The sequence below is a fragment of the Scyliorhinus torazame genome, chromosome 6, assembly GCF_047496885.1.
Source record: "Scyliorhinus torazame isolate Kashiwa2021f chromosome 6, sScyTor2.1, whole genome shotgun sequence".
Taxonomy (NCBI): Eukaryota; Metazoa; Chordata; class Chondrichthyes; order Carcharhiniformes; family Scyliorhinidae; genus Scyliorhinus; species Scyliorhinus torazame.
Window position 1 is genome coordinate 282,204,475 of NC_092712.1, and position 23,962 is coordinate 282,228,436.

General features: G+C 49.1%; 1 protein-coding gene across 7 annotated transcripts in view; it reads left to right on the top strand.

Moving 5' to 3' along the window:
• The window catches only part of LOC140425469 (uncharacterized protein C7orf57-like), a 279,645-nt gene that overhangs the window by 223,870 nt on the left and 31,813 nt on the right, over positions 1–23,962 (top strand). For 6 of the 7 annotated variants that reach the window (XM_072509769.1, XM_072509775.1, XM_072509770.1 and 3 more), the window contains one exon: positions 22,921–23,086. The exons of the other annotated variant lie outside the window; for it this stretch is intronic. In XM_072509769.1, coding sequence (XP_072365870.1) covers positions 22,921–23,086 — 166 coding nt within the window. The remainder of the gene's footprint in view (positions 1–22,920; positions 23,087–23,962) is intronic. 7 annotated transcript variants of the gene reach the window in all.

Genomic DNA, 23,962 nt, shown 5'->3' on the forward strand with positions numbered 1-23,962 from the left:
CATTGAAAGATTCATCTTTACCTTGAAGACGTTGTTTGAATATGTAGCGCTCGAAGATTTCATTGGTGTCCACTTCACAGTGGCTCTCGAACTTGTCCAGGATGGTCTGAAACTTTGTCTTGTCCTGGCCTTCGGTGAAGTTAAACGAGTTGAAGAGTTCGATGGCTTGATCACCCGCTGTTGAGAGAAGAAGCGCGATCTTTCTTGCATCAGACGCACCCTCGACGTCTAAGGCTGCGATGTACAGCAGAAACGTTTGCTTGAATGTCTGCCAGTTGTCACTGAGATTGCCAGAGATCCTGAGCTGGTGAGGAGCCTGAATCTGCTCCATGGTGCCGGGATACAGTTGCTGGTCGTCACGGAACGGACTGAGGTAAGCCACCTTAAATTAGTAGTCTCCTGGTATCATGTTGTGTTAGGTACACTGGTATAACACTGGCTGCAACTGGATGCAGTTTAGATCAAAAAGATACTCCAGACCTTGAAGTTAGTTCAATCAGGTTTATTGAACTACTAGCACAGTTAGCACAGTTCTCTGAGTTTGACTCTCTGCTAACTTAAGTGTGGTTACTCTGTCTGACTGAACCAGACTAGCTCTTAGCCACATGGTGGAGCTGTGAGACTGTAACAACACCCTTGACTGACTCTCTAGATGTTCATTAGTGGAAAGAGGCGGAGTGTCCGTGCCTCGTATCTTTTATGGTCAGATCCCCCCCGAGTGTCCTGCCTGCTTATTGGTCATGTCCTGTTCTCTGTGTCCATTAGCTGCTTGTCTGTGCCTGCCTGTATATCATTATGTGTGTGTCTGCATATCATGACAGAATTCACTCTCTTGAATTATTCCTTTTGCATACGTCAATCAAGAAAAAAGACCATTTGGCCCAGGAATCCTGGCCAGGATTTCCGTTTTTGAGGCTAATTGTTGACGCCGAAATACAATTTGTGGATTTTCACGGCAGCAAAACTGGCAACACACCTGGAGCGATTCCACTACCATTGAGGGGCTAGCACCCATGCCAAGTGGAACACTTGGTCGATTCCAATGAGAAACGCTGCCGGATTCGTCAGTTTCGTGATTGACACTCAGGAGGCTGACAAGCTGCAGCCGTGTACACACATTTCACTCCCCACACACTCCATCCCAACTAACAAGATGGCAACGAGGAAAGCGGCAACAAGGGTCACAGCTGCCGATCTGGAGACCTTCCTGGATGTCGTCGAGGAGAGGAGGATGATCCCGTACTCCGGCCCCGGAAGGAGGCTGCCAGCCATCACCGTTCGCCGTGCGAGGGCGCAGGTGACAGAGGTGGTCAGAGTCGTGGGCAATGTCATCTGGACCTGCCAGCAGTGCCGCAAAAAACTGCCCGGTCTCCTCAGGGTAGCCAGGATGAGTTGTCAGCACTGTGCCCATGGCACCAACCTGCCTCCCACATATCTGTAACCCCCCCCAACCCAGAGGGCGTGGAAACCCCCACCCTGCACCACAAGCCGGTACCCAAATTGGCCTCTATGACCGGGTGCCGTAGCCGCTGAAACCACCAGCTACCCACCCCAGGGCTGCATGTGTCTGACTGTCTAACGCTGTTATTTTCTCTCCCCCCACCATCCTCTCAGGAGAAGTCCGCGCACATTCGCCAGGAATGGGAGAAGACAGGAGGGGGACCGCCGGATCTGCGGCCCCAGACTGTGGCAGAGAACTGAGAGGCACGGTAGCACAGTGGTTAGCATTGATGCTTCACAGCACCAGAGCCCCAGGTTCAATTTGCCTGTGCGGAGTCTGCACATTCTCCCTGTGACTGTGTGGGTTTCCTACGGGTACTCCAGTTTCCTCCCACAGGCCCCGAAAGACGTGCTGTTAGGTGAATTGGACATTCTGAATTCTGCCTCAGTGTACCCGAACAGGCACCGGAATGTGGCGACTAGGGGCTTTTCACAGTAACTTCATTGCAGTGTTAATGTAAGCCTACTTGTGACAATAAAGATTATTAGTAAAGAGGGCCTTGGACGTGGTCAGCAGCCCGGAAAAAAGGGAGGTCTCCAAGGTGGAGTTCGGCCGCGGAGGAGGAAGTGAGACCTCGCTTAGTTGTAGTTCCTCGTGACACGTGTGTCAACCCATACCAACACCACTCGCACCCCCCACTACCCTCACCCCTACACCATCCCCACACCACCCATACGCTCACCCCTCCCACCCACACGCTCACCTCCACCAACACCCTGGCCCGCGGTCTAATCATGCGTCTTGTCTTGTGTCTTGCAGGAACCGCTGCTGATGGGGCCGGTCCATCTACCGTCCCCCGCCCCCTAGCCAATGCCACAAACAGAGCCATCTGCAAGCTGAGCAGCGATGAGAGCAGCTCGGATGGCAGCCCTCCGCCCGAGACTCAGGTGACCCCGGGGCTCGAGTCGGAGGATGACACCGATTTCCCATCACAGCTGTCTCCAACACCCTCCACCATCCCAGAGACACTCACCTTGGTTGGCTACTTAATGGCCTCTTAAAGGCCTTTTCCCGCCCATCCTCAGGGGGAAAACATGAAAATGAAGGTAATTGGCTCTCGGCCGAAAGTGGGGGGGCACATCCATCAGAAACCCCTTCAAACTGGGATACCCTCTCCCTAAGGCCCGGTGACCTCCTTCTCCAACGTCGGCCTATCCTCCAAGAAACCGATCACCCCCTCGTGATCGCCCAGATATTCCCTACCCTCCCTACCCTGAGTCCCATGCTACTTGCCTTCTCCTCCAGTTTCTGGGACTTAGTGCCATGCAACTCCATGCAATGCCTCTTCCAGCTACTGCAGCACTGTGCCAAGAGGGACTGGAGAGATGCTGGACAATCTGATTGGTAGGCAGCTCTCCAAGGCGGGTGAGGGCCGGAAGTACCACCTTATGCCAATTGATACTCATTAGAGCTAATTGGGCATCACGGCTGCTGTAGTTGGCATGGGGCCGGTCCATCGCCGACTCTTCAGGTGTAGGGGCCTGAAAATCCAGGCCTCGGAGTTGATTGTCTCTCTGAAATCTAAAAACAAAATGAACAAATTCCTCAAAACAGAAAGGCTGAAGACGGTAACAGTGCCTCAAGCCAGACAATGCATACAAAGGTTTGCTGGCTGTAGATGATGTTCAAGCATGCTTGCTTACGTTTGCCATTTGGCTTATGTTTGCCATTTGACCTTGGTGTTGCAGGTGCAGGCAACTAGTGGTAATACAATGGTTCTCATTGGTCTCTCCTCAGCCTCTAGAGCGATCACAAATGCCCATCTGTTGCAATTGTCATCTCACATGTCTGCAATTGAATGTTTATTTTTGCATAAATGACTGGCTTATAGAAGCTCTGTATACTGTTTGCATGACTGTTTGGCAGCCATTTATCATGCTTAAGGAGCTCAGCTTTATTATCAAGCTAAGGGAAATCTCATCTTAGGTCAAACCAGGATATGATGTATTTAAATGACTGTGCCAAAATATAATGGGAAATGTCTTCTTGTCACCATATCGGCTTATAGTCCTTCAGAGACTGACATCCTGGGCGGGATGCTCCGCCCCGCCGCACCACATTTATGCTTCACCACTCCAGTGGGCTGCTCCGTTACGCCGTCCAGTAAATGGTGTTTCCCATTGTGGGGCACCCCACGCTGTCGGGAAACCCCCGTGCGCTGGCAAAAAGGAGCATCCCACCAGCGGAGAATCCACCTTCGTAAGCATTTTAGAGTCAAAGCAGAACACTGGCTGGGTGTTCTTTGTCTTATGGTTGCCTCCAACTTTATTGTTCCAAATTCCCAGCTGCTTACTACCACTTCTGTGGAATCTGCTCCATGAGTGGTCTCCTCTCAGATTAATGTTAATGCTTGTGCAGTGGGACCAGGATATAGATGATGCCTGTACTAGATCTGACATGTGGTTCCTGGAGCTAAATGTTCTCTACCTCTACTTTATTGGCTGATGCTGATGCTGGAACTCTCCAGTATTAATGAGGCAATCAAATGCAAAGAAACATGACTCAAGCATTATGAATGATCGACAAATCCGTCTACCGTAACAGTTGAAACTGACAGCAACATTGGGTGGATTTTCCCCTCCATGGATTAAGTGCAGTGACAGGTGGGAAAAGCAACTTTTTCCTTGCCGACCACAATGGGCGCAATTTAACCAAATGGGAAAAAAGTCCCATAGCGAGCACATTTGGCCGCGTGTTTCCCAGTGCCCGCAGCGCGAGAAACACCCTGCTATTTAATGCGCCCCTGGTTAGATAGCAGGCGTCAGCGGGGAATGCATGGCCGAGGCTGCACATAGCCCCATTTTGTGCACTTGGAACTTTGCTTGCCAAACTACTCAGTGTAGCCACAGATCGGGATGCCATTTGTAAATGGTGTCCCGATCTCTGGAGCCCCCGATGCGACCCGCAATCCTAATGCACTATGGGAGGGTCCCCAGGGCCCCTCACAGCCCCCAACACCTGCTCAGGGCACCACCAGCCTGATCACCACCATGCGGAAAATGCCAGCTTGGCACCATGGTGCCAATGGCTAGGTGGCAATGTATTGGTGCCAGACTGGCATTACCAGGGCACCAGACTGGCAGTGCTAAGGTACCAATCTGACACCAGCACTGCCAGGGTACCACCCTGTCCAAAGGGTAAGCACTTGGGGGCCTCCGATCCCCTGGGAGACACCCATAAGTACCATTCCATCTGGTTCCCATTTGAGTACTGAACGGCGCTCGCCTGAGGTCTCCAAGGTGAAGGAGATCGATCCCATGCCTCAGGCGCCTCAGGTAAACTGCTTATTACAGTGAGACTCGATGTTTTGCTGTAATATGCAGATTTTCCTAAAAGTGATCCTGTCCAAAATGGGTGGGATTTACATTTCATCGTCTTGTGGAATCGAGTTAGATCTCACGAGGCTTGCGAGCCAGGTAGTTCCCGGGAGCAGGGTTTCCCAGCTTCTTTCAGCCATGCTGCGTATGTGGCGATCTGCTTTTCGGGCGCAGCGTGGCTGTAAAATCATGCCCAATATTTTATTTTAATGTCTAATTGTCCACCTCTTACCTTATTAACTATGTATCAGCTGAGGGTGCTATGGTGGTGTAGTGGTTAGCACTGCTGCCTCACGGCGCTGTGGATCCGGGTTCGATCCCAGCCCCGAGTCACTGTCCATGTGGAGTTTGCACATTCTCCCCGTGTCTGCGTGGGTCTCACCCCCACAACCCAAAGATGTGCAGGGTAGATGGATTGAAGTTACTGTGAAAAGCCCCTAGTCGCCACATTCTAGCGCCTGTTCGGGTAAGCTGGTACGGGAATTGAACCCGCGCTGCTTGCCTTGTTCTGCATCACAAACCAGCTGTCGAGCACACCGAGCTAAACCAGCCCTTAGGGTGCAATCGAACCAAATGGGAACAATGTCCCATAGTGAGCATGTTTAGCTGCGTGTTTCCCAGTGCTCGCAGCACGGAGCAATACAATGCTATCTAATGCATCTCCAGTTAGATACAGGACCTCAGCGGGGAAGGAGTGTCCGAGACCGCACTTAGTCCCATTTCCAGCTCTGAGGAGTCCCACTCGCTGAAACTCTTCGGTGCAGGGAGAGTTCGGGACGGCATTTGAAATGGCATCCCGATCTCTCAATCCCGGGCAAGACCTCGAACCCCCCACAGCCCCAACTCACCTATAAGGGGGTCCTCGGCCCATGCCCCGCACCCCACCTCGCATGCACAGGGCACCCCTGGGCCCGATATCCATGCAAAAGATGCCAGTTTGGCACTTTGGCACTGTCAGCCCGGCACTCTGGAATTGTCCTTTCAGCTGGCAGTGCCACCTGGGCACCTTGGCAGTACCAAGCTGACACACAGGTGGCACTGCCGGGGTGCCAGGATTGAACTGCCAGGGTGCCAGGCTGGCACTAGCAGTGCTAGGGTGCCACTCTGCCCAGAGGGTATGCACCTGGGGGCTCCCATCCCCTGGGAGACCCCCATATCTGGCCCCTGTTCATGGAGACCAGTACTGAACGTCACTCGCCTGATGTCGCGAAGGCAAAGCGATAGATTCCTACGCCTTGGTTACCTCAGGGAACTTCATGTTAGAGTGAGGCTAGCTGCTTCGCTCTAACATGCACATTTGCCAAAAAGTGATCCCGCCCACAATGGGCAGGCTTTGACGTCTCATGAGATTGCATTAGATCTCGTAAGGCGTGGTGAGCTGGATAGATCTCCCAGCATTTACTGACCATGTTGCCCGCAGCGTGTTGCTTTTCAGGCGCAGCATGGCTGATAGATTGCACCCTTAGAAACTTTTCCGTTGGATCACGTCCAAAGAGTTGAGAAAAGAGGAGAATTTTCAGGATGGCAACCTGCAATCTATTGGAGTGCCACAGGGATCGGTGCAGGGTCCACAATTATTTGCAACATATAGTAATGACTTGGGAGAGGGAAGTGAATGCACTATTACCAAATTTTTGGACAACACAAAAATAGGTGGGAAGGCCAGTAATGAAGATGACATAAGTCTCCAGAGGATATAGATAGGTTGAGTATTATTTTAATGGAGAAAGACTGCAGAAAGCTGCAGCAAAGAGGGATTTAGGGGTTCTTGTGCATAAATCACAAAAGCTAGCATGCAAGTTCAGCAGGTAAGAGGGAAGGCAAATGGAATGTTGCCCTTTAACTAGGTGCTAATTAAACCACACTGAAATAATGTGAACAGTGTTGGTTCCTTTATCGAAGGAAAGATACACTGACATTGGAGGCAGTCCAGAAAAAGTTCATTGGGTTGATCCTAGGTATGAGGGATTTTCTTATGTGGAGAGGTTTGAGTAGGTTGGGTCTAAATGGAGTTTACAAGAATGAGAGACGACTTATTAAGACATATCAGATTTTCAAAAAGCTTTACAGGGTAGATGCTGAGAGGTTGTTTTCCTTTGTGGGAGCGTCTAGGACGAGGGCTTTATTTCAGAGGAGGGGTTAAGACAGAGATGAAGAGGAATTTCTTCTCAGACGATAATGAATCAGTGGAGTTCTTTACCAAAGAGGGCTGTGCAGGCTGGGTCATTTTGTATGTTCAGGGCTGAAATAGAAAGATTTTTCATCAATAAGGGAATCAAGTGCTATGTGGATAAGGCGGGAAAGTGGAGTTGAGGATTATCATATCAGATCGGTCATTGAATGGCAGAGCAAACTCGATGGGCCACATGGCCTACTTCTGCTCTTATGTCTTTTAGTCTTATGCATTTTATCTGTTTTTTAAATCCAATATGTTCTGTTCCAATGCAATCCCCATCCCCCACAGTTTCATTTGTCACTTGTTCTTCAGCTTTACTTACAATGAGCGCTGACCTTTGCCCTCCTATTAACATATTCTGTTATCTTAACTTTATGCTACTATCAACACCTTCTATAGTCCTTAACATGCCAATAACACTTCCTTTGTCTTGTACCCGAAACACCTTTGTGCAATTTCTCCTAGCTCACACCTACCACTGACCTTCTACTTTGCTCCACTTGCTCCAACCCATCTTGCACAGTATAAAATCCACCACATTTCTCTCTCTCTTTTGCTCTGAAGAAGAGACATATGGACTTGAAACATTAACTCTGTTTTTCTCTCCACATCCTGCTAGACCTGCTGAACTCCGGCATTTTCTGTTTTGATTTCAGATTTCCAGCGTCCATAGTATTTTGCTTTTATTTTCGGAAGCTGGCTGATCTTTCAATCTTTCAAAATGAATAGCAAAAACCTCATAACATGGATGGTGGAGAACATTCTTCATAACCACACCTCTTATGAGAAAAAGAGGCTGATTATTATTTCCAAACTGCCTAGATTGTACCCAAACGTTTAGAGAATGAGATTTGTCACCATAACTTTTGCGTGTTTCTGGGGCTGCCAATATGGGTCATAAAGGAGGGAATTTGTAGAAACAGCTGGCATCGGAAGTGGAAAGAGAAAATCTCTGGTAGCATCACTGTGAAAAGTAAAACCCCAGTCAACCATTTTCTGCATGGTCCGTCAGCAGCACCTTGATCATAGTTTGCCATTCTTTACCTAATGTTGTGTCTAAGAAGGTATAGTAGTGTGGCCATAAGGTGGCAGTGTCACAACATCTAATGTGCCTGCAACCATTTCTACAGGGATATTCATGAAGGCCTCGCCTTTTCAAATTTGCCCCTCACCTGAGGTGTGGTTATCCTCAGATTAAAGCACCACCAGTCAGCTCTCTCCCTCGAAGGGAACAACAGCCTATAATCATCTGAGACTATGGGGACTTTACCTTACCTAACAGGATTTGGAAAACCTGTCTGAATGACCCAGTTTCTCAGCACGGAGGCAGAGCCTCAACTGTATCTTCTACTATAATGATATCTACTGCTGCTATGCAGTTTAGAGTTTACAAATGTGCAGAGAAAGGAATAAATAGTTATGGCTTGAAACTTGGTTACACCTTATAAATAAAGGATTATACATAGGAACATAGTAGGCCATTTGGCTCCTTGAGCCTATTTAAAGCAGATCATGGCGGATCTTCTACTTCAACGCCATTTTCATGCACTATCCCCCTATCTCTTGATATCTTTAATATCTGGAAATCTATCTTGAATATACTAAATGACTTAGCCTTCATATCCCCCTACGATAGAGAATTCTAAAGAGCCACTACTCTCCGAGCATAAACATTCCTCCTCATCTCAGTCGTAAATGACCTACCTCTTGTTTTGAGACTGTGTCCCATGGCTCTAGACCCCTCCAGCCAGAGGAGATACATTTCCTGCATCTACCTTATTGAGCCCTGTAAGAATTATGAATACTTCCATGAGATCAACTCTCATACTTCTAAATTTGAGAGAATATGGGCTCAGTCTCTTCAAACTCTCCTCATAGGACAATCACGCCATCCCATGAATTTGTCTGACAAACCTTCATTGCACCCTATCTACGAGTATATCCGTCCTTCTGGAGACCAAAATTGTGCACAGTATACAAGGTGTGGTCTCACCAAGGCTCGATACAACTTCAGCAAGACTTTTTCGTTCCTGTACTCAAATCCTCTAAAGCCAGCATACCATTCATTTTCCCAATTGTTATACTTACATATTAGCTTTCAGTGACTTATGAACAAGGAAACCCACGTCTCTTTGGGCATCAACAGTCTCTCATTATTTAAGACATACTCTGCATTTATGTTTCCTTCAAAAGTGGATAGCTTCACATTTTTCAACATTATATTCTATTTGCCATGTCTTACCCACTCACGTAGCCTGTCTAAATCCCCTTTAAGCATCTTTGCATTCTCCCCACAACTCACATTCCCACCAAGTGCTGCATCATTAGAAAACTTGGAAATATTACATATTGTCCCCGCTTCCAAATCATTGATATAGATTGTGAATGGCTGGGCCCAAACACTGATCCTTGAGGATCCTCGTCACAGCCTGTCAACCTGAGAATGACCCATTTATTCCTATTATCTGTTTTCTGACCATGAACCAGTTCTCAACCCTTGTCACCATATTCCACCCCCATCCCATTTTGCTTACCTCTTCTGTGGAATCTTATCGAAATCCTTCTGAAAATCCAAATATACCACATATACCAAATATACTCCCTTATCTATTCTGCAAGTTGTATTCTCAAAAAACTTCAACAGATTTTCAAGCGTAATTTTTATTCATAAATCCATGTTGACTCTGCCTAGACCTACCTGTATTTCCATATATCTAGTTATCACATCCTTGCATTATCCCTATTATTACTATCAGGCTAACAGACCTATAGCTGCTTATTTTTTCTGTCCCTCCTTTTTAAAATAATGAATTTGCTACCTTCTAATCTGCAAGAACCATTTCAGAATCTATAGAATTGTCTCTACAGACACTTCTTTCAACACTCTGGCATGTAGATTATCAGGTTCATGAGATTTATCAACTTACAGTCCCATTAGTTTCACCAGTACTACTTTTTACTAATACTAATTTCTTTCAGGTCTTCAATCTCATTTGTCCCTTGATTCTTTAGTATTTCACAGAGGTTTTTTGTACCTTCCTCTGTGAAGACATAAAGGGTGGGATTTTCTGGTCCCGTCCACCACAAGGTCAGAAATTCCTGTCCAAAGTCAACAGCCCTTTGGCTGGTCCATCAAATTTTCCATCCCACCCGTGACAATTCCTGTCGCGGGATGGACCAGAACATTTAGGTCAAAGTATTTGTTTAGCTTCCCTACCATTTCCTTCTTCTGTATTTTAAATTCTTCTGTCTCTGCTTATAATGGCCCCATATTTGTCCTTGCTAATCTTTTTCTTTTTACTTACCTATAGAAGATTTTATAGTCTGTTTTTATGTTTCTCGCTAGTTTACTTCAGATTCTATTTTTATCTTCCTTTATCAATTTCTGGGTCCTCCTTTGTTGAATTCTAATCCCAATCCTCAGTTTTACTACTTCTTTGGCAACTTTATAAGCCTCTTCCTTTGATCTAACACAACCATTAACTTCTCTTGTTATCCTGGTTGGATCAATTTTCCTGCAGGGATTATGGGCGGGATTCTCTCAGCCCGGGGCCGGGCCGGAGAAGCACTGTGACCAGCGCAAATCACGGCACCCCGACGCCGGGACACGATTCACCGCAGAGCGGAGAATCTGCGTTATTGGCGCAGCGCGGTTGGCGCCGGCCAGGGGCCACTCTACGAGGCCCCGCCAGCCGATTCTCGGCCCGGGATGGGCTGAGCGGCCGTAACAGAAACCCGAGTCCCGCTGGCGCTGTTCTAACCTGCCCGTAGCCGGCAGAACCTCGGCGTGGAAGGGTCCGGGGGCGGCCTGTGTGGGGGTGGGGGGGGGGTGTCCGACCCTGAGGGGGGCCTCCGTTTTCGCCTGGCCCGCGATCGGGTCCCGCCGATCGGCGGGCCGGCCCCTCGGGCTGGGGGCCTCCTTCTGTGCCGGCCCCTGTAGCTCTATGCCATGTTGCGTCGGGGCCGGCGCGGAGAAGGGAGCCATTGTGCATGCTCGCTGGTGCTGGTACCACTGCGCATGTGCGCATTGGCACCGGTGCCACTGCGCATGCGCGGACCCCGCGCAAACTTTGCACAGACAGTGACCCAAGCTGGGAATCGAACCTGGGTCCCTGGCGCTGTGAAGCAACAGTCCAACCACTGTGCTCCCATGCCGCCCTCTACCCTCCATTTTTTTTTCTAAACTATTTTTATTAAGGTATTTGAAAATTTTTGTAAAAATTACATTAACAATGACATCAACATGGTATAATAAACATTTCCCTCCCATTTCAATCTTCACACACCCCAACCATAAAACAACAATCCGCCCCCCCCCCCCCCCCACCTTGGAATACTGCATCTGCTGACATTTTAATTTTCCCCGAGAAAGTCGACGAACGGCTGCCACCTCCGGGTGAACCCGACCATTGACCCTCTTAAGGCGAACTTTATCTTCTCGAGACTGAGAAACCCAGCCATGTCACTAACCCAGGTCTCTACACTCAGGTGCTTTGAGTCCCACCACATTAACAAGATCCGTCTCTGGGCTACCAGGGAGGCAAAGGCCAAGACGTCAGCCTCTTTCGTCCCTGAACTCCCGGCTCTTTCGACACTCCAAAGATCGCTACCTCCGGACTCGGCACCACCTGTGTTTTTAGCACCATGGACATTGCCGTTGCAAAACCCTGCCAAAACCCAAAACATGTGGACATGATTTCCTGGGCTTCCCGCGCACCTCCCACACCTATCCTCTACCCTGAAAAACTTACTCATCCTAGCCGCTGTTATGTGTGCCTGGTGGACTACCTTCAGTTGTATCAGGCTAAGCCTGGCACATGATGAGGAGGTATTAACCCTGTTTAGGGCATCCGCCAGTAGACCCGCCTCTATCTCTCCTCCTAGCTCGTCCTCCCACTTGCCCTTAAGCTCCTCCACCAGAGTTTCCTCTGCCTCCGAAAGCTCCTGGTAAATATCTGAAACCTTCCCCTCTCCCACCCAGGCACTGGAGACTACTCTATCCTGTATCCCCCGTGGCGGCAGCAGCAGAAAGGCCGGCACCTGTTTTCTCAGGAAGTCTCGCACCTGCAAATACTTAAAACCATTCCCTGCTGGCAATTCAAATTTACCCTCCAAGGCTTTCAAGCTGGGAAAGCTCCCATCTATAAATAGATCCCCCATCCTAATTCCTGTCCTTAGCCGTCTCCGGAACCCACCATCTAGCCTACCCGGTACAAACCGATGATTATTATAAATCGGGGTCCAAACCGATGCTCCCTCCACTCTCTTATATCTCCTCCATTGCCCCCAGATTCTCAGAACAGCCACCACCACCAGACTTGTGGAGTATTGGGCCGGTGAGAACGGAAGAGGTGTCGTTATCAGTGCTCCCAAACTGGTGTCTTTGCATGACGATGCCTCCATCCGCTCCCATGCCGACCCCTCCCCCACTATCCACTTCCCAATCATGGCTATATTAGCCGCCCAGTAGTAATTGCAGAAGTTCGGGAGCGCCAACCCACCCTCCCTTCGACTGCGCTCCAGCAGCACTTTCTTCACTCGTGGGGTTTTACCCGCCCACACAAAGCCCAACATAACCATATTCACCCGCTTGAAAAAGGCCTTTGGGATGAAGATGGGGAGACACTGAAAGACAAACAGAAATCTGGGGAGGACCTTCATTTTCATGGTCTGTACCCTCCTGCCAGTGATAGCGGGAGCATGTCCCATCTCTTAAAGTCCCCTTCCATTTGTTCTACCAGCCGGGACAGGTTTAACTTGTGCAGTGCCTCCCATTCCCGGGCCACCTGGATTCCCAGATACTGAAAGCTCTTCCCTACCATTCGAAGCAGCAGCTCTCCCAGTCTCTTCTGTCCTTTTGCCTGGATTGCGAACATCTCGCTTTTCCCCATGTTCAATTTATACCTGGAAAAATTGCCAAATTCCCCCAGTATTCGCATTACTTCCCCCATCGCCTCCAACGGGTCTGAAATATACAAGAGCAGGTCATCTGCGTAAAGTGAGACCCAGTGCCCCACTCCCCCCGCACCAGCCCTTTCCAGTTCCTAGAGGCTCATAATGCCATGGTCAATGGCTCTAAGACCAGAACAAACAGTAACGGGGAGAGGGGGCACCCTTGCCTTGTCCCTCGGTGTAGTTTAAAGTACCCCAACCTCAGCTGGTTCGTATGCACACTCGCTACTGGTGCCTGATAGAGCAACCGCACCCAGTCAATAAAGCCCTCACCAAACCTAAACCTTCCCAGCGCCTCCCACAGGTAATTCCATTCCAGCCGATCAAAAGCCTTCTCCGCATCCATCACTACCACCACCTCCATCTCCCCTCCTTCTGAGGGCATCATAATAACATTCAAAAGCCTTCGAACATTGGCCTTGAGTTGCCTGCCCTTTACAAATCCTGTCTGGTCTTCCCCTATCACCTCCGGGACACAGTCCTCTATCCTTGTGGCCAGTATCCTAGCCAGCAGTTTGCCGTCCACATTCAGTAGAGAAATTGGCCTGTATGACCCGCATTGCTCCGGATCCTTCTCCCGTTTCAGGATCAATGAAATCAAGACATTATTGGGGGGAGGGCTCCCTTCTCTCTTGTCCTCACCAGCAGTGGGCTCAATATCTCTGAAAACTTCTTATCGAATTCCACCTTGCCCGACTGCATTCCCTCCAGCCCCTTGATTATTTCTTCAATCTCAATCGGGGCTCCCAGCCCTTCCACTATATCCTCATCTACCCTCGGAAACCTCAACTGATCCAAAAACTGACTCATCCCCTCCACCCCAGCCAGGGGTTCCGACTCATATAATTTACTATAGAATTCCTTAAACACCTCGTTCACCCCCGCTGGGTCCAGGATAGTATTCCCGCCTCTACTCTTTACTTTACCTATCTCCCTGGCCACCTCCCTTTTCCTGAGCTGGTGCGCCAACATTCTGCTTGCCTTTTCCCCGTACTCATAAATCGCCCCCTTGCCTTCCTCAACTGTTCCACCACTTTCCCTGTGGTCAACAGCCCAAACTCCGCCTGTAACCTCCGCCGCTCCCTCAGTAGACCCGAGTCCGGGGCCTCCGCGTATCTCCTGTCCACCTGGAGTATCTCCTCCACTAACCTATCCCTCTCAGCCTGTTCCGCCTTTTCTCTGTGGGCCTGTATCGAGATTAATTCACCTCTGACCACTGCCTTCAGAGCTTCCCAACCATCGCTGCGGAGACCTCCCCCGTATCATTTGTTTCTAGGTAGTTCTGGATGGATTTGTTAATCCGCCCACAGATCGCTCCATCCGCTAGCAACCCCACATCCAGTCTCCACAGCGGGCGTTGCCCTCTCTCCACACTGACCCGTAGATCCACCCAGTGCAGGGCATGATCCGACACTGCAATTGCCGAGTACTCAGTATCCACCACCTCCGGTATTAGCGCCCTTCTCAGAACAAAAAAGTCGATGCGAGAATATACCTTGTGGACATGTGAGGAAAGGGAAAACTCCTTCGTCCTTCGCCGTGCAAACCTCCATGGGTCTACTCCCCCCATCTGTTCCATAAACCCCTTCAATTCCTTTGCCGCAGTCGGCCTCCTCCCTGTCCTGGATTTTGACCGGTCCAATTCCGGATCAATGACTGTGTTAAAGTCTCCTCCCATGATCAGGTTATGTGACTCTAAGTCTGGGATCTTACCTCACACCCGCCTCATAAATTCCACATCGTCCCAATTTGGAAAATATATGTTCACGAATACCACCCGCACCCCCTCCAGCTTCCCACTCACCATTATGTACCTACCCCCCTTGTCTGACACGATTCTCCCTGCCTCGAAAGCCACTCGTTTGTTGATCAAGATCGCTACCGCCCTGGTCTTTGAGTCCAGCCCTGAGTGGAATACTTGGCTAACCCACCCCTTTCTCAATCTCCTCTGGTCTGTAAACTTTAGGTGTGTCTCTTGCCACGTCCGCCTTCAGCCCCCTCAAATGCGCAAACACGCGAGCCCTCTTGACCGTTCAGCCCTCTGACGTTCCATGTAATCAGCCTGGTCAGGGGGCTTCCAGACCCCCCCTGCCGACTAGCCATCACCCTTTTTAGGCCATTGTCTAGCTCGTGCCCTCCGCCTCCTCAAGCCCACCCTCGGGCATTCGCCGTTCCCGACCTCCCATTTGTCCCTTAGTAACAGTTCCTCCCCTGTCAGCAAAGCAGCTCCCACCCCCCTCTCCCTTCCCGCCTAGCAACAACACTAGAAACCCAACCCCCCAAGCCAAGCTCCAGCTTAACACCTGATCACCCCCACTGCGCTTCCGAGAGTCAGCTGACCCAGTCTGTCTCCCCATTGTTCTCTCCTCCCTCCCCCCACTTGGACAAACATATTAAAAACATCACATTCCCCAGTAAACAAACATCAGAAAAAAAAACAGTGAAGAAACAGCCACTTTAGAAAAAAAACACCCAAAAATCAGAACCAACCCCAAAGACCATCCCCCCTCTAACCAGCTCCCTGCAAGACAAAATTACCTTTAGCCATCCAAACAACCCCTTATTACACATAGCACTACTTATACTTATACAGCCCAGCACAACAAATCACCGCCACAGTACTTCTACAAGGCTTCAGTGTCTTTTAATTCGCCTCCAGCCTCTTTTCTTCAATAAACGTCCATACTTCGTCTGGTGTTTCGAAGTAGAAGACCCGTTCCTCATGTGTGACCCACAGACGGGCTGGGTACAGCATCCCAAACTTCACCCCCTTCTTAAAGAGGGCCGTTTTTGCCCGATTAAATCCAGCTCGCCTCTTGGCCTGATCCACGCCTAGGTCCTGATAAATGCGCAGCTCACAATTCTCCCACTTGCTGCTCTGTTCCTTCTTGGCCCACCGCAGAACGTGTTCCTTGTCCAGGAATCGGTGAAAGCGTACCACCATCGCCCTCGGCGGCTCGTTTGCTCGGGGCTTCTTCGCGAGGGCTCTGTGTGCTCTATCCACTTCCAGGGGCCGAGGGAACGTCTCAGCCCCCATCAACTTCTCCAACATGTTTGTCACATAAGTCCTCGTATCCGATCCCTCATTGCCTTCAGGGAGGCCGACAATTCTAAGATTCTGCCTCCTGGACCTGTTCTCCAGCTTCTCCTGCATTCTTTTCTGGCGGTCGTTCATCATCTCCACCTTGGTCTCCAGCACGGTTATGTACTCCTCGTGCTCGGACATCTTTTTCTCCACCTCCTGGATCGCTCTCCCGTGGGTCTCTTGATTCTGCACAACATGATCAATCGAAACCTTAATCGGGTCCAGCATGTCCTTCTTCAGTTTGGCGAAAAAACTCCACCAGCTGCCCCGTCGACCCCTGTGCCGTCTCCCCGCGGCCCTTGCTCTCCGCCATGCTTCCCCGCGTTACCAGCTCTGCTCGCGTCTTCCTTATAGGACTTTGTCTTCTCACACGGCCACTTCTGGTCCAATTTTCCATACACTGGAGGGGGATTTCTCCTCACTGTCTCACTCTTCACCGATTTATCCCATAAAATCTGGGAAAAAACGGAGGGAAAAGGTCCAAACTTCCGTCACTGGCGGGAGCTGTCAAATGTGTGACCTACTCCTCCATCGACTGAAAAATAAGAAGGTGAGATCACTTTGATAGAACTGTACTATAGGCCCCAAATAGTTAGCGGGATATTGAGGAGCAATTAGGCAAAGGAAAATCCAAAGAACTTTTACAGATACACAAAGGGAGAGGGTAGGGCCTCTTAAGGATAAAGAAAGGTCATCTATGTGCAGATCCACAAGGGATGGGAGAGGTCCTAAATGAATATTTATCAACAGTATTTACTATTGAGAAAGGAACGAATGTTAGGGGAATTGGGGAAATAGAAAGTGATGTCTTGAGGAATGTACATATTACAGAGAAGGAGGTCCTGGAGGTATTAAAGCACATCAAGATAGATAAATCCCCGGGACCTGATGAAATGTATCCCAGGACATTGTGGGAGGCTAGGAAGGAAATTGCCGGCCCCCTAGCTGAGATATTTGAATCATCAACAGCCACAGGAGAGGTGCCTGAAGATTGGAGGGTAGCAAATGTTGTGCCCTTGTTTAAGTAGGGCTCTAGGGATAAGCCTGAGAACTACAGACCGGTTAGCCGTATTTCTGTAGTGGGTAAATTGTTAGAAAGTATTCTGAGTGACAGGATTTACAGGCATTTAGACAGGCAAGGGCTAGTTAGAGAAAGTCAGCATGGCTTTGTGAGGGGAAAGTCATGTCTCACGAATTTGATTGAGTTTTTTGAAGGAGTAACCAAGAAGGTAGATGAGGGCAGTGCAGTCGACATTGTCAACATGGACTTTAGCAAGGCCTTTGACAAGGTACTGCATGGTAGGTTGTTGCAAAAGGTTAAATGTCATGGAATCCAGGGTGAGGTAGCTAATTGGATACAAAATTGGCTTGGCAACTGAAGCCAAAGGGTCGTTGTGGAGAGCTGTTTTTCAAACTGGAGGGTTGTGACCAGTGGTGTGCCTCAGGGATCGGTGCTGGGTCCACTGTTATTTGTTATATATATTAATGAATTGGATGAGAATGTAGGAGGCATGGTTGGAAACTTTGCAGATAACACCAAGATTGGTGGCATAGTGGACAGTGAAGAAGGTTATATAAGATTGCAACAGGATCTTGACCAATTGGGCCAGTAGGCCGATGAGTAGCAGATGGAGTTTAAATTGGATAAATGTGAGGTGATGCATTTTGGTAGATCAAATCAGGGCAGGACTTACTCAGTTAATGGTAGGTAGTGGGGAGAGTTATAGAACAAAGAGATCGAGGGGTACAGGTTCAAAGCTCCTCACAGGTGGACAGGGTGGTGAAGAAGGCATTCAGCATGCTAGGTTTTATTGGTCAGAATATTGAATACAGGAGTTGGGACGTCTTGTTGAAGTTGTACAAGATATTGGTAAGACCACACATGGAATACTGTGTTCAGTTCTGGTCACCCTATTATAGGAAGGATATAGTTAAACTAGACAGAGTGCAGAAGAGATTATAAGGATGCTACCAGGACTTGATGGTCTGAGTTAAAAGGAGAGGCTGGGACTTTTTTCCCTGGAGCGTAGAAGGCTTAGGGGTGATCTTATAGAGGTCTATAAAATAATGAGGGGCATAGATAAGGTAGATAGTCAACATCTTTTCCCAAAGGTAGAGGAGTCTAGAACGAGAGGGCATAGGTTTATAGAGGGGAGAGATATAAAAGAGACCAGAGGGGAAATTCTTTCACACAGAGGATGGTGAGCATCTGGAACGAACTGCCAGAGGCAGTGGTAGAGGTGGGTACAATTTTTTCCTTTAAAAAGCAGTTAGACAGTTACATGGGCAGGGTTAGTAAAGAGGGTTATGGGCCAAATGCGGGCAAGTGGGACTAGCTTAGTGATAGAAACTGGGCAGCATGGACAAGCTGGGCTGAAGGGCCTGTTTCCATGCTGTAAACATCTATGTCTCCATGGCCGCCACCGGAAGTTGTCCAGTTGTTTCCCCAACATGCTGCTCCTGAAAACTACCATGTATACACTCCAGGAATTTGTCCTCCACAGCATTAGTGCTAATTAGGTTTATTCAGTCTATATGTAGATTGAAGCCCCTGTGATTACTGTATTACCTTGTTATATACAACTTTAAATTCCTGATTAATTCCGTGCCCTACATTATCACTACTATTTGGTAGCCTGTAAACAACTCTTACCAGCGTTTGTTGTCCTTGTTGTTTTTTCATTTCACCCACACTGACTGCATCTTGATCTTCTGACCCAAGACCCTCTTCCATTAATTTTCATTCTTTTTTAAATGCGATAAACCCCCCCTCCACTTTTTCCTTTTGCCGAACCTTTCTAAATGTCAAAAACCCTTAAAGATTGTATTTCCAGTCTTTTTCAATATTTCTATTCTTATTTTTCATTTTATAAAATACACAATTGAAAAAAATGAACAAATCTACATATATCAACCATAAAAAACAGAAAAATAGAACAACCCCTCACAAAACCTAAATCTATAACTCCCAGGATCCCTGATCAATGACCTAATGACTATCACCTGCCTCTCTGATCCACCACAACCGATCATGCTTGGAAACAGGTCCTTTCGTTAATTAAAATTGCCGCTCCCCGGACCCTGCTACCGAAGCACGAGTGGAACACCTGACTCTCTCAACCTCGGAGCCTAGTCTGATCCCTCAGGTGCAGGTGAATTTCCTGCAATAGCACCACATCGGCCCTTAAACTCTTCAGGTGAGAGAAACCTCTCACCCTTTTATCGGGCCCCCCAGACCTCTCACGTTTCAAGTGGCTCTTCTGATCAAGGGTCTCTCACCTGCCCCCCACCTCAAATCACTAATTTCCACTGTGAGGAACTGTCCCATCTTCACTCCAAATTTCTAAACCCAAAGCCCACCGAAGATGGCCACCAACCCTACCCGCCCCTACTGCAAAAGAGCAACCAAAACCAAAGCTCTTGCAATTCTCAACATCCCACCATGTGCCGTGTATTATTCATATAGCTCCCTTAACTGTTACTCCCAATCACATTGGCATCCCATCCTCCCCCAAACAACATATACACTGATCACTTTCCACCGTCTCCAAATCAGAACAAGAAACCTCAAATAAATGGAAATATATACAGAATACTGAAACATCCCAATCCCATCCACAACCATTAAAGCCCCTTTCAATTAATTCCAAGTCCTTGTTCCGATGTATCGAAGAAATGGGGCAGGATTCTCCGTTTCTGAGACTTAGGGCTGAATTCTCCGCCGTCGGGATTCTCCATTTTGCTGGCAGCCCGGGGTTTCCCGATGGCGTGGGGCTGCCCCACAATGGGAAAGCCCATTGACCAGCCGGAGAAACGGAGAATCCCGACGGCGTGCCTCACCAGAAATCTGGGGCTGGATCCCCGCTCCCCGATGCTGAAATTGTGTTTGGCGATGGGGCGGAGGATCCGTTTTGGCACTGAAATCAGGAACGGCGGCAGTTTTTGAATTCTCTGCCACCTGAAAAGCGGCGTACTCTAGGAGTATACCACGCCGATTATCCACCACCTCAGGCCATTGCCTGAGATCCGCCCACGATGCTCCGTCCCGACCGGCTGGATTCCTGACGTTGTGGGGCTCGCATGGTCCCAGTCGTTCAGGAACCACGTGAGGCGGCTACGGACTCAGTCCGGGGCCAGCACAGTCGGGGGGGAGGGCCGATTGGTGGGCAGGGGGGTTTCATTTGGGGCTGGGGGCACCGTGGGTGGGCAGTCCGGGGCCCGCGAGCGGCCGATGGGGGGCACTACTTTGGCGGTCCAAGTCCGCGGGCTGAGTCTGCATGGAGCATGGCGCGTCCGCTTCAAGCCGTCACCGTGCGCATGCGCATCTGAACTGGAAGTGCTGGGGGCCCTGCGAGCTCCCAGCAAAACAGGGAATCGGTGGCCTTTCGATGCCAGTTTTCCTGGCGTAAAAAAACACCATTTTCACGCCGGCGTGAGGACTTAGTCTCCAAAACGGAGAATCTAGCCCCTTTTGTGGCGGGATGGAGAAACCCGCCCTAAATGTTGATGCCAATGCAGAATTTGTGGACTTTCACAACAGCAAAACTGGCACCGTACCTGGACCGATTCCGTTACTTTTATGGGGCTGTGCTGCGTGGAACACGATCGATTCCAATGAAAACCGGTGCGGGATCTGCTGGGTCCCTGATTGACACTCGGGAGGCTGACAAGCTGCAGCCGCAGATACACATCATAATCTCCACACACATTCATCCCAGCCAACAAGATGGCACTGGTTGTCCTGGGGTGCGTCCATTCAGCTAATGGGTCGGCCGGGGCCAGAGGGCACCCAGGGGGCTGGCCTGGAAGGGGGACACCTGTATGACCCGTGGCACTAAGTTCACAGTGGACAGTCAGCGATATGCGCAGCTGCATGGCTGCCTTGCCGGCTGTGCCAATGGTGTTCTGTGTCCATCCACCCCTACCCCACAGCCCATCTGGCCACCCCCCGCTTCTCCCCCTGGCCCAGGCAGAAGCCCCCCATTGAGCTTCACCACTGTCAGCAAACTATGGTGATGTTGGACACTTTCCGTACCCCCCTCTCTCTTCCTCAGCAGCCACCATGCCAGTTTCACGATTTTTAAAAGCACACATGAATCTTGCCATCGGTTTCTCGGACAATCAGAAGAGGAGAATCGCGGAGGCCCTGGCTATTACCGGGTTGAGCCCGCTAATGATATCCAAATGATGTTTACTGTACGTGCTTTCCGGAACACATTGGTGACGTGAAATCGCGGTTTGGCATCAAATTGGTGCCTTCCTCGATTTCGGCGTCGGAACCGATTCTCCGCCCAATCGCGATTTCAGCATCTCCAATGGAGAATCCCGGCCATGATCTTTTGAGTTATACGTAACTCAACCTCGCCGGGTACACCACTCCAAAATGCAGTCCGCTCTTATATAGCGTCAACTTCGCCCTATTGAAGGCTGCATGCCTCTTCACTAGCTCTGCCCCAATTTCCTGGTAAATCCGGATGTTGCTTCCTTCCCACATCACGTCCCCATTCTCTTTGGCCCATTTCAGGACCCGCTCCTTCTTCTGGAAGTTCTGGAAGCTATGAAAACAAAGCTATCACAGCCTGTGGTCCTCATTCGCCCGAGGCATCTGTCTGAGAATTTGATACGTCCTATCCAACTCAGGAGGGGACATCTGTTCACAATTTCCAGTCTTGGTCACCCTAACTTACAGTCTTGCAGGAATAAGAACATAAGAACTAGGAGCAGAAGTAGGCCATCTGGCTCCTCGAGCCTGCTCTGCCATTCAATTAGATCATGGCTGATTTTTTGTGGACTCATCTCCACTTTCTGGCCCGAACACCATAACCCTTAATCCCTTTATTCTTCAAAAAACTATCTATCTTTATCTTAAAAACATTTAATGAAGGAGCCTCTACTGCTTCACTGGGCAAGGAATTCCATAGATTCACAACCCTTTGGGTGAAGAAGTTCCTCCTAAACTCAGTCCTAAATCTACTTCCCCTTGTTTTGAGGCTATACCCCATGGTTCTGCTTTCAGCCTCCAGTGGAAACAACCTGTCCGCATCTATCCTATCTATTCCCTTCATAATTTTATATGTTTCTATAAGATCCCCCCTCATCCTTCTAAATTCCAATGAGTACAGTCCCAGTCTACTCAACCTCTCCTCGTAATGCACATGCTTGACCGATGAGTTAATGTTGTGTGATGGGCAGCACGGTGGTGCAGTGGTTAGCACTGCTGCTTCACAACGCCGAGGTCCCAGGTTCAATCCCGGCTCTGGGTCACTGTCCATCTGGAGTTTGCACATTCTCCCCGTGTTTGCGTGGGTTTCACCCCCACAACCCATAAATGTGCAGGGTAGGTGAATTGGCCACGCTAAATTGCCCCTTAATTGGAAACAAATGAATTGGATACTCTAATTTTTTTTTTTTAAATGTTGTGGAATGATATAGGGCAACCATCTCCAGAAACATCTCTTGCAACACCTTGACTTCATCAGCCTGCATAGATGTTGGGCTGGACTGTCACTAGTCTGCAGTGCCAAATGCGCACCAAGTCATCCCTCCTGTCCATCCTTCCTGGTACTTTCACCGCTGAACATTAGTTCAAGTCCCTACCCAGGACTCCAGGCTGACACCTTAGGTACGTACATACAAAAGGAGCCATTAAATGGAGGTCCCATCTTCAGTTGAGGTGTATATTTCCGATTCAATCCTTCAAAGAAGAGCAGGGCGCTTTCTCAGCATCTTGGTGAATTCCAAGCCAAAAGGAAATCCTGTTTTGGTGCCAAGTATTTATGAATTTAAACAATCACTGTTGCAAAATACTGTGTATATGTCTTGTGTATGCACACAGCGGGGGAGTGAACATACTGGAAATACTATAAACTAATGAAAATTCTATCTGCAGACCTGGTTCCTCTCGACGAGTTCCAGGAGGCATTAGAAAAAAAAGAACTTCTTAGAAATTCAAAGTCACGGGGAAGAAAAGCTATTTCCACTAAAGTGGACCAAAATGTAACCTTCAGAGACCCTTTGACTGATTCCAAGGCTAAAACATCATTTATTCTGAACAAGTAAGTCAGTCTTATAACACCCTAAAACATTCGCAATGATCTTTTATAAAAGCTGTTATTCTGGAATCCTGAGCACAGTCCCCACAGACCTGGCTTTGGGAGCTAATATGTCACTATAAGGACATATTGGCAGCTGTATGAGAGTTCTATATTAATTTACGGTACATAAACACTATTGAGTGATCTTGAGCCCACACTCGCTGTCCATGGGATTGGCAGCGTGGACAGAAAATCTTGTGAGGATCGGAAAAAGCGACTCTCACTGGAAAGATTGCATTTCCCGATTTTTCCCGACCCTCGTCTGCGACAAGGGCATGAACCTCATTTTAGTAGTTTTGCAATCATTTAACTTGTTAGTGTCTCCCTGCCACATGATTCCCCTCTCACTAAATTTTCAAACCTTGCCTGCAAGTCGTCACATTGGCAAGGATTACAACACCTTTGGCCAGACATGAGGCAGTCGAGGAGATCCCTCCGGGGTTGTAGAGGTTAGTATACCCCCAGGGGTTGTGGGACATGCCTGGGCATTGCCCCCTGGCACAGGTTAGCACTGCCAGGTTTGCGCAGTGCAGTACCACCCTGTGCCAGGGGGCAGCACTGGAGTATGCCCTAGTGGGAGCCACATGGAGGGGGAGGCATTGATGTGTGGTGTGGGACGAGTGCCACGATGTTGGTGGGGGGAGGAGGGTTCAACAATACCAATGATTATCAGGGGTGGAACTCTGGGGGGCGGGTTGGGAACTACAAGTATTGGGTGGGGGGTGGGCGCAATCGGTACTCCAAGGCCTGTCGGGTGGGGGGTGGAGGGGGCGGGTAGAGGAGGTTCCCCCTGATACCTCTGGGGTCTGGACCAGTTAGGCTGCAACACCCCTTTTA